Source organism: Arvicola amphibius, chromosome 17 (genome assembly GCF_903992535.2).
Source record: "Arvicola amphibius chromosome 17, mArvAmp1.2, whole genome shotgun sequence".
NCBI classification, from domain to species: domain Eukaryota; kingdom Metazoa; phylum Chordata; class Mammalia; order Rodentia; family Cricetidae; genus Arvicola; species Arvicola amphibius.
In genome coordinates, this window is record NC_052063.2 from 857,370 (window position 1) to 868,247 (window position 10,878).

The 10,878-nt window shown below is 47.2% G+C and overlaps 1 protein-coding gene across 2 annotated transcripts in view; it reads left to right on the top strand.

The window, feature by feature from the left end:
- The window catches only part of Syn3 (synapsin III), a 360,471-nt gene extending 356,279 nt beyond the window's left edge, over nt 1–4,192 (top strand). For both annotated transcript variants that reach the window (XM_038314795.1, XM_038314794.1), the window contains 2 exons: nt 2,558–2,831; nt 4,060–4,192. In XM_038314795.1, the coding sequence (XP_038170723.1) occupies nt 2,558–2,831; nt 4,060–4,192 (407 nt within the window). The remainder of the gene's footprint in view (nt 1–2,557; nt 2,832–4,059) is intronic.
- The last annotated feature ends 6,686 nt before the right edge of the window (nt 4,193–10,878 follow it).

Below are 10,878 nucleotides of genomic sequence, written 5' to 3' on the forward strand. Positions count from 1 at the left end.
ATAACAAGAGGAGGAAGGATTGTGAGAATAGCTAAAGATTTACTGGAGGGAGGTCAGGTGTAGGGGGTTTCCCACGCCCAGGCTCAAGTGGAGCACCTGCCAAGCGTGTCCCTTGTAGGAGATCCATGTGCTCAGCCTGGCTGCTCTGGGCCAGCTTGGGCTTCCGAACAGCTTGGCATGGAGATGCCCTCCTCGCAATCTCGACAGAAGGCATTCCCATCCTGTCCTGGACTTTCTAATCGTATCTATTAAAGATTCATTGCTGCTGGGAAGCAGTGGGCCTTGGGCAGCAGATGGTCTCCTCTTCCACAGCTCTAGATGAAAAAGGCCCCTCCTCTTCCCCTCCTGCCTCCCTTTCAGCCTTCTCTCTCCTTCCTTACTTTCCCCATTACTTCCTGTACTTAACATAACCCTCCAGATGAGTTTACTTTCTCATATAAATGCCTTTGAAATTGACTACCCTCCAATATACTCCAAATGCATATACAATAATCAAAATTATATTTAACTGTGGACTAAAAGTTACCGTATTTGTCAAAATACCAGTTAGGTGGCATTTTAATCATCAGTATCTGTGGTCAAATAGTCTTCTCAGAATATAACAAACAAGGCCTGATGTGATGAGTCCCAGCACAAAAGAAACTGAGGCAGGAGGATTGCTGTGAGTTTCAGGCTAGTCTGGACTATCAAGTGAGTTCAATGCCAGGCCAGCCTATAGTGTGAGATCCTGTCTCAAAAGAGACTGAGGAGACAGCTTAGTGGGTAAGTGCATGCCATTCGAGCATGAGGACCTGGCTCTGAACTCTGGTACCCACATAAAAAAATAAAATAAAATAAAACCTGGGTGTGGCAGAGTAATCCTAGAGCTGGACAGATGGAGATAGAGGGAATCTCAATGAAACTACTTGGAGAGTTTTACCAATGTCTAAAAATAACAATCAGAATCACATTATTAATTTGTTTTGAACTCATTTTCAAATTCAGTAAACACAAAAGTTTCCTTTTAATAAATTTTATCTTTTTAGGGTCAATTCTGTGCATAGGAAATTATATGTATGTATGTATGTATGTATGTATGTATGTATGTATACATATATATAATATATGCTCAAATAAAAAATACTAAGTTGTTTGCTTTGCCAAAAAGCTGTAAGAAACAACCAAGTATCTCCTCATGGATCCCAGTGGTAAAGTAGAAACACATGAAATACTCAAGGACACAAATTTCCCAAGATAGCATCAACTAGGGTTGGAGGGCTTAAGATAAAAGGAGAAATCAGATGTTTTGTTTGATCTGCACTGGGTGGAGAAAACAAAAAAAAAAGCATACAAAAATCATGACACTTTTACTTAAAGCCTGGATTTTATCTTAAGTCTCCCACCCCCTCTCCTGGTCAATCTTTAGCCTCTCTGGAAAGCACCCAGCTATGTTCCTACTCAGTATCCCCTGGTGATTAGTAAGGGCTGTTGCCATCTGCCTCAGGCCCTGCTCTTCCCTCCCTCACTTCCAGAGACAAGAATCCATTGGTATTTTCCTTATGTTTGCTCCCTTTAGAAAGAGAGCGAGATCTATGTCTTATACCAAGAGGGAATTAAGTCTTGGTGTCTCAGATAGTGTCCCACTCTAAACAGACTAGACTGAAACTCGCTGTATAGCCAACGCTAGCCTCAAACTTGACACAGTCCTCCTGCCAAAACCTCCCGAGTCACACTTGACTCTTCATGTTCCTGCTTACCTCTTCTTTTTCATAGAAGGACTCCATACCCACTGCATCAAAACCTCACCCTATGACCTTTAACCTGCATTACCTCGTTAAAGTCCCTCTCTCCAAATGAAGCCACATTGAGGGTTAGGGCATCAACATTTGCATTTAAGAAAGCCTATATCTGTCTATAACACCCCAAATCCCTAACCCGCTGCAGTTGCCCCACAAACCCATCCATACGTTGGCGTGTGAGACCCGCCTGTTCTAATGTGCAACTTTCCAGGGTTTCTTTATTACATTGCTCTATACATTAGTGCACAAATGAGAAACAAATACACATGACCTTATAAACGGCTTTTTCTCCTTCCGTGTAGTGGTGTGCACGTGACACATACTGTCAAGAGGTCGGTTAATGTTACCGTGACAGAACACGTGACAATCAGCCCATGCTCCGTCATCCTGATGCTTTCTTGTGGGTATTTTTGTTCTGGCACAGGGTCTTATGTAGTCCATGCTGGCCCTGAATTCTCTACATCATCAAGGATGACTTTGAACTCCTGATCTTCTTGCCTCTGCCTCCTGAATACTGGAATTACAGGCAGGCACCACCATGCCTAACCATGCTGGGAATCAGTTATAAGGGCTTCGAGTATGCTAGACCAGCGCGCTACCAAGTGAACTATGTCCCCTGCGTCTAGCTGTTTCTTGATGTACCTAACCATATCCCTCAGACCTAGCATCTATGTTATTTTCAGTTATGAAAAATTTGTCTATAAAAACATGTTTATTAAGCTCACAGCTACATTTATCCCCAAAACAAATTAAAATTTAACTCTTTCTTTGGCTTCTAGGGGGCCCTCGCCAAGCTCAGTCTCCCCAGCCTCCCAGATCTAGAAGTCCATCCCAACAGAGGCTTTCCCCACAAGGCCAGCAGCCTGTGAGCCCTCAGTCAGCATCTCCACAGCAGCAGAGGTCACCAGGCTCTCCACAGTTATCCAGGGCATCTGGTGGCACTTCTCCAAACCAGGCCTCCAAGCCATATCCCCGGCCACCCGTGCAGGGCCGAAGCACCTCCCAGCAGAGTGAAGAGCCCCAAAAGTCAGCACCACCTCACCCCCACCTCAAGTAAGTATCTGAGAGTCTGAATGGATATAGAGGAGAGCTAGAGTGTATCCAAAGATGAGCTGATTCAGGATCAGCAACAAAGAACCTACCAAAGCCTGGCCGAGAATCCAAGGTCCAAAAGTGGACCTACAGGGCAGCATTTGTGTAGCAGGGACCACAGTTTGAGAGTACAGATTAGGCTCCACCACATCCTCATGATCCCTGTATCGGACATCATTTGTTGTGTAACAAACGTCAATGTATGTAGCTGAAGAAAATCATTTTTCTGGTTATTCTAGTTTTCTGTTGCTGTGATAACACACTCTGACAAAAAAAAATTTAGAGGACCTGGACAAGTATCTCAGTCATTAAGAGCGCTCAATCAGAGGACCAGGGTTCAGTTCCCAGCACCTACATGGAGGCTAATAACCATCTGTAGCTATTTCCAGAAGATCCAACACCCTCTTCTGGCCTCTATGGGTTCTACATGCATGTAATGCACAGAGAAACATGTAGGCAAAGCACCCATGCACATAAAATACAAATAAAGATCTTGAATTTTTTTCTAAACTTAGGGGACAAAAGAATCTGTACATCTTCCAGGTCAGTTCATCACTGAGAGAAATCAGGAAATGAACTCAGACTGGAACTAGAAGTAGAAACCGTGGGAAAATGCTGTCATCTGACTTGCTCACTGACTCCTGCTTAGCTAGCTTTCTCACATAGCCCAAAGCCACCTGTCCAGGGAACGGTGCTACTTACGGTGGCTGGGTCTTCCTATATCAATTAACAATCAATGCAATGCTCACATTCAGGACCACAGGCCTCTCTGATCTGGAAAATCCCTCAGCTGAGACAAGGGATCTAGAACCAGGGATCTGCCTGGTTTCTAAGCTAATGCCGGGACCTCTGAGAATAACTAGAACCTGGTGTGGCCTACTATGGCTGACAAATTAGAGAACAGCCTGGGATGGGGGAAAGAATGGAAGCTGTGAGTGAGCTCTACTTCTTGCTGGAAGGTCTGTCCAAGCCAAATACTTGCCTCTGGAAACCCCGATTTCTAGACCTAAGAAAATGAACGCGATACCCCACACACACCTTGCAGATTCTAGGCTAGCATCCTATACACACTGTGATGCCTGATTTCAGGTCTCACCATCCTTTGATGACTTTACAGCTGGCCCCAGACTCATTCCCTTGAGAGTCCCAGCCATGACCATCCCGAAACTCTTCTTGCTTTCTGTTTCAGCAAATCTCAGTCCCTGACTAACAGCCTCAGTACGTCAGATGCCTCCCATCGAGGGAACCCAAGTGAAGACGAGGCCAAGGCTGAGACCATCCGCAACCTGAGGAAGTCTTTTGCCAGTCTCTTCTCTGACTAGCCTCCTACTCAGGCTGGAGAGCAGGAGGGCAGGAAGACTCGATGTCTGGAGCCTTTCTCTGGCTCCCTCCTTCTCAGCCTCGGTTCCTGGTGGAAACATGCTTCCTAGATGCCTCTGACCCAGGAACTGATGATCTACGTGCATTCCCAGCTCCTTGCCATGACATTCCAATGCCACCTGACTGAGCAGTAGCCTTGAGAGCCCCTGGGCTCCTCAGGGCAGGCGTTCTAGACAGATAAGGCATCACTACACCCACCATAATGCTTGCTTCCCTGCCGATGGTACCCAGTGAGATGTCTGTGTGGCTTGGTTTTGCATTCTTATTAGTGTTTTGCTTGCCTTTGGGCAGAGGCCCCCTTCGAAGCCTTGACTCACCTCCATCAAATGCAGACATTATAGTCAGACCTCAGCAACACAAGAGGCAATACTTTTTAATGGTGTTTTTGCAGACAAAAACAGGGAAGCCCAGCCTAGGAGCCTACTACACACCCAGAGCAAGCTAGTGCCATCCTTGCTGGGAGTAGGCTGACAAAGGCCCCATCGCAGCTGGACCTCCTAGGGATCTTGATGCTGAAAGAAGCTAGACCCTATGAACACAACAAGTGGGGCCTTTCAGAACAGAGTAGAGGGAACCCCACATAATGTTACCCAGGCTTAGAGCCAACAGCAGGAATCCAGAGAAGAGCCTGTGCCCCCTGTGGAGAGAGTCATAGGAGTGTGCCTCTTTGACCTCATACGGAATTTGCTTTTCCCTCCTTAAGGTTAGATGGGAACCCAGAGAGAGTGGGTAGCTCCCTGCTGCATCAGAAGACATAGTGATGGGTTCTATATGGCTCATTCTACCTGCTCTGAACAAGGTGTCAATAATATAAATAATGTAAATGCCACTGCATTTACAAAAGGTCTGGTGGGACAACCTTCAGAAACAGTGCGTGTGTTTCTCTTTGTGGAACACAGGACACAGGACACACATTGAAGCCTTTTGGAATTTCTTCCAGAAAAAGTTCCACTCCAACCTTGTCTCGGCCATTATGACTCAGATGGTTGGCTGCAGAGCTAGGCAAAGTGGTCCTGACTCCCCTTCCAGTGCTCGTATGCTCCTTCTCCTGCACCAGACTGCTCCCGGATCGCATCACCAAGCACCTGGTGCTAGAAACACTGTAGGTGCCAGAAGCAGCATCCTGATCCCCAGACGACCCAGGATATCAGAACACAGCCATGCGTATCTGCACAGTGCCCTCAGCCACCTGAGGTGTGTCTTCCTTGCACGCTGCAAGGGAGGGAAGGGTTATTAACTGAAGCCGTTTCTGGTTATGCTCAAGTTCTGCGTAACCTTGGTGATCATCTAAGGGTCTCCAGGAACACAGAAGCAGCCACTATGGTCTCTGGGGAGTTTTCTTGGAACAGAGTTTCATTCAGCAACTCGGGCTGAATGTAGCCCAAGCAAGTCTCAAAATCATGGTGATTCTCCTGCTTTACCAGCCTCCCAAGTGCTGAGATTTCCTGAATGAACCACCACACCCAGCAAGCGTTCATCATTTTTTTAGTCCTCCCAGCCCAGACTGGAGTAGCAAAGACAAGAGTAGAGACCCTCTCCTGCCTTGGCTCACTTAGAACCCTGCATTTCTGCAGAATTGCACCTTCGAGCTGGTTTCCAGAAGGGATCAGCTCAGCATCAAAAGTGGCAGCTTTGGCCCTGGCTGCAGAGATCCATTTGGCCTCCATTTGGCCTTCAGGGTCCTCCTCTTCCTCCTTGCCTTCTCCTCCGTCATGATCAAGTCAATATCAAGAGCAAGCACGCTGGTTATTTCAGAAGCTCTCCTTGGCCTCTTTCCACATCCTTGGTTTGGAGGAATAAATAGCTGATGTGATTTTACACCGTGAAGGTCCAGAGACCACTGAGACCTTGGACTTCACCTAGTTGGAACTGACTAGACTCGGGAGCAAATATACTATAGTGTGAAGAGAGGCACAGACGGCTGGAGGTCTGCACTTCCCAGTACCAACCAAGCCCAACCTCTTTTATTCCTAAGTTCCAGTGAGTTCAGTGTGTGCAGGACGATCCCTGGGGCTTGCCTACACCCACCCTGCCCACGTCGCCCTCATTTGCTCAACTGCTCTTCGATCACAGAATGAGGCTGGCAAAAGCTTCCAGAATGCTTCTCGAGGATAATGGCGATGACCCAGAACGTGGAAAGACACTTGGCACAACAGTCAGCAGATTCTCCTGTCCCTCACCCACTCCCTGATGAGGGAAGAGGAGGTCTTGAGGCCAGCACCCCCAGCCATGCTTTAGGTAGGTTATCCAAAGGAAGCAAAAAAGGTCAGTCAACAAATCCACAGAATATTGCTGCTGCTTCCCACTCCTCCTCTGTTCTGACTTAGCTCTAGCGCCTTTCTCTAGAACCTCTGAAAAAGCTAGGTGAGGTAGAAAGGAGGATGGGGCAGGGGTAAGACTAGGAATGTCAAAGATAGACAAAGTGAGTTCTAGAGAAGACGATGGATATTGGCTTTCTGATTGTCTACCCCAGGAGATGTGAGTGCCCTTTTCAGGTCCCCCAGCACCCTCCTCCCTCCTCCTTCACACACACACACACACACACACACATACACACACGTGCCTGGCTAATGACCAAAATGAACACATTAAGATGTAACATCTTGCCAGGCATGGTGGCACACACCTTTAATCCCAACACTCCGGAGGCAGAGGCAGGTGGATCTCGGAGTTCGAGGCCAGACTCTACAAGTTCCGGGAAAGCTAGGGCTACATAGAGAAACCCCTGTCTCCAGAAACAAAACAAAAAAAACAAAAAGAAAGGAAGGGAAGGAAAGGGAGAAAGGAAAGAGAGAAAGAATGGAAAAAAGACAGGTAACATCTTAAAACCCCATTACCTAATTTCAGAGCATTCCCTGATGGCTCGCTTCAGTAAGACTGCTGTTCTATATCAGACCTTGAGAAGCCAAGGCTCATTCATGAGGCCCATGTGGAGGGAATCTTAACAAGAGCCTCACAGAAGTAAGAGGCCTGGGCCCTTTGCTCCTGACAAAGATAGCTGAAGTGGCTCCTGTAGAAAGCTCTTCCCCATTTGGTAATAGTCTAACAGCCTCACACGTGTGTGAGTGTGTTGGCGGGTGACCTTGCATTCTGGAAAAGGGTAAGAGAGATGTACTGCAGGGATAACGTCCCAGAGAAGCCATGCTTTAGGCAGTTAAGAACACGGGGAACACCTGTGGCAGCCATCGTTCTACAGGAGCCTCACCCATGTCTCAATATAAAACACAGCCGCAGACATGGCGTGGTACCAGGCAGCAAGAAGTGTCTCAAAGTGTCGGCCATGGCCCTGGACAGAACTAGCTATAAAGGCAGAGGAACCTTTGCTTCAGACAACAGGAGTATGAACATGTGAGAACCCTCAGAACCTAGGGCTGGGTCAGCTGCTGGGTGTTCTGGAGGCCGCGCTGAGGCTGGGCTGCCATTCCTAAGCAGGGCAGGCATGGATATGCTTCAGTCGCCAGCCCTGCTAGGGACCAGCCCTTTTGCTAGACAGAACTAGCAGCTCCATAAATGACCATGTGGCCAAAATGTCCCCACTTTGATTCTGCCCCTAAAAACATCTCAGCATTCAATGGCATCCGTCCAGGTACCCAACTACAATAGCACAAATGTCTTTTCAAAATCTGCATCAGGCCGGACACTCTGATTCTTATCATCATGCCAGTATGTCTAGCTAGACCCATGATGTAACACTAGACTGCAGCCAGCACTTTAAAATAATTTCCAACTGGCCTGGGAATGGAAACAGAGAGCAAGGGTATATAGAGGCCCCATGTCGGCCACATCTCTCTCCAATGGATTGTTTTCACCCGTAAGCTAGTACATGTTGCTCCCAAAACTTCAACCTTCAATAATTATGACATTTAGAGGTGCATAAGGGCAAAAGGAAAGGGGGAGGAGTCACTTTAAATAGATTCTGAAAGGTTATATGAATTGGGTTTTGCTTTTACAACTTTGGCTCAAACAATAGCATTTTCCCTCCACACTGACCTTAAGGAAGCTGAAACACAACAAAGACCCATTCAGTTTGTGTACAGTGACCAGGGACTTCCAGACACAGCCCCAAAGGACACCTCAAAACAGCCACGGCACGCTTTCTCCAGGCCTGCCTGTCACCAGGACCAGATGACCTCGCCACCCAAGGCCTCCGGGCTGCTGTATTCACTTCTAAGATGCAGTTGACTCTATTCCTGGAGTATTGAGAGTGGCAGGTTCTTCACGCTCATAAAGAAAAAAAATAGCTAAAAACTCCATATCACGGAGTAGCCGCTGCTCCGGGAAGTTCTCTTGTGAGTATCTGTGACACGCCCCAAAGCAGCAAGCTGGCTGAGCACGGGGATCTGGCACAGGAGCTTGGTGCAGTTCAGTGACAAGTTAGGTGTTCAGGACTCTCAAGTGACTCTCCTATAAAGTTGGGAATCCAGTGACATGTACGTGACAGATTGATTGGAAATTCTCTCTCTCTCTCTCTCTCTCTCTCTCTCTCTCTCTCTCTCTCTCACACACACACACACACACACACACACACACACACGTTTAATTCCCAAAGACCTCCTCTGCACTGGATCTGGACAGGAAGGGGAACAGAATGAGAGGGAGACACTAGCCCCTAGGGAGCATATTCCTAGGGTACACAACTTCCTGGAGGCCAGAGAGTTGCCAAGGTCAGTGTGGGTCACAGGATGTGGCAGTGGGCATCCAGGACCATACGGCTGGCACTCATATAGCAAAAGCCAAAACCCAGGAAAGGAGGTGGCTCTCTACATGAGAGCCATGTGGACTGTACCAACCAAACATAGCTCAGCTTTGTAAACAAGTCCTCAAACACTGTGTAGCAGCTCCCAGCAACGAGCCAATCAATACCTTGTCCTTTGCTGTAGCTTAGTGGTTCATTTTGTGTCAACAGAAGTGGGAGTGGCTGCAGGTTAGTCATAGGTGCTGATTAAGCAAGTTTTGCACATACAAGTGGTAGCATTACTGTCACAGGGACCAGCCCATCCACTGTGAGAACCCTTGCACGTGTATCTCTAGTTTATCCCAGAGCCACGCTGGCTGATACAACTAAGCTGGTATCAGATGTGGTCCTGGACCTTAGCAGCTGATTAAACTGTTTTAATATTTAGAGTTTCATAAGAGGCAGCACTTTGGGCTGCAGTAAAGACAAAGGGGAAGGCTGGGCAACAAGCAAGGCTGATTGGCCCATTTGTCAAGCACAGAGCATAAAGGACACAGAAGCTCTCTTGTGTTCCCACAGAACACGAGCTTAGATTGAAGAAACATGCACACTCAAGCCTTCATATTCAGATCTAACTGGTAGACCCAGAGGGAAAAAAAACAAAAACGCCCACGGCTTTTCATTGAGTCTCAAGAAGACTCGAGTTAACACCTCAACACTTTACTTCAGAAACAAGTGTTATAACTCATTTGGGATTCCCAGGAAAGAAAACAAGAAGTCAGCTTGAATTAAGTCTTTAGGGGCTGGAGAGATATAGTTCAGTCAATCAAATGTTTGCAGTGCAAGCCCAACAACCTGCATTCGACCCATGCTGAAAAGCTGGGCAAGGTGGTGAGCACCTGTAATCTCAATCAACCCTGGGGAAGTGGGGACAAGTAGAGCCTTGAAGCTCAACAGCCAGTCGGTCTTACCTCATCAGAGTTCCGCAGGCCAAGAGAGACAAATGTGTACACACATCTTTCCATGACTTGCCTAGCACAATGCAATAACCTTATCCGTGCAAAGTATTGATAGAGCCTTGCCCGCACTAGGGCACAGCAGAGCACCTGCCCAGCTCTTCTCCAAGGCTCAAATCAGCAGAGTAGGAGGAAAACAGACCTGGGAACCAACTCTGAGCAAAAGAAGAAAAGGGATGAGTATCTGGCTCCACTGGTTAAGAATTAAGGAGACATCAAGTTAAACAGTGGCCTCGGAAACTGAGAAAGAAGGAAAGAGCTAGAGAGTTCAGGATTTTACACAGGGAATCACAAGATGGAAAAAATTCTTGCCCAGACTGAGTTACCAGCCATGCTCAATGGGCATTTTATGTTTATAGTGGTATGTGGAGGAGAAGCTCCTGTTACTAAAAGGTGACTATAGGAGAACTTAGGGGCCAAGAAAGATGGAAGGCTACTACGAGCCAATGCACTGGAGCTGCACCATTCTCAAGCACTTGTGAGAGGCTTCTAGGCTCTTCCTGCTTCCATTACAATGCATGGAGATGACATCACAAAGCCACGCAGTGAAGAAGCCGCTGCCAAGTCAGGATTCCACCCATTATGTTATCAGCAATACACAAAAGCTCAAAGTCTAAAGACAAGGATGCAAGATTTTCTAAGCTTCTAAATGCAAAATTAGCTGCTAGTCAAGAGAAAATGCTTTGAGGACTCTTTAATAAGAATTTTTGAGAGGTGCCTAAGTTTAGATTTAGAGCACTCTTTCGACATCTTAAACTCAAACTTGCAACATCTGCCAGTCAAGTTGAGTGAGGGTGGACCGGCACCATCAGGGGCTCCCAGGCCCATGTGGAAATGACTGTGTTCTGAAAACTTGTATTTGGTGCTCTGGTCTTCCGTTTCCCATGCCACATGTGCATACACACACACTACATGGGGCAACTTAACGTCCAGCCAC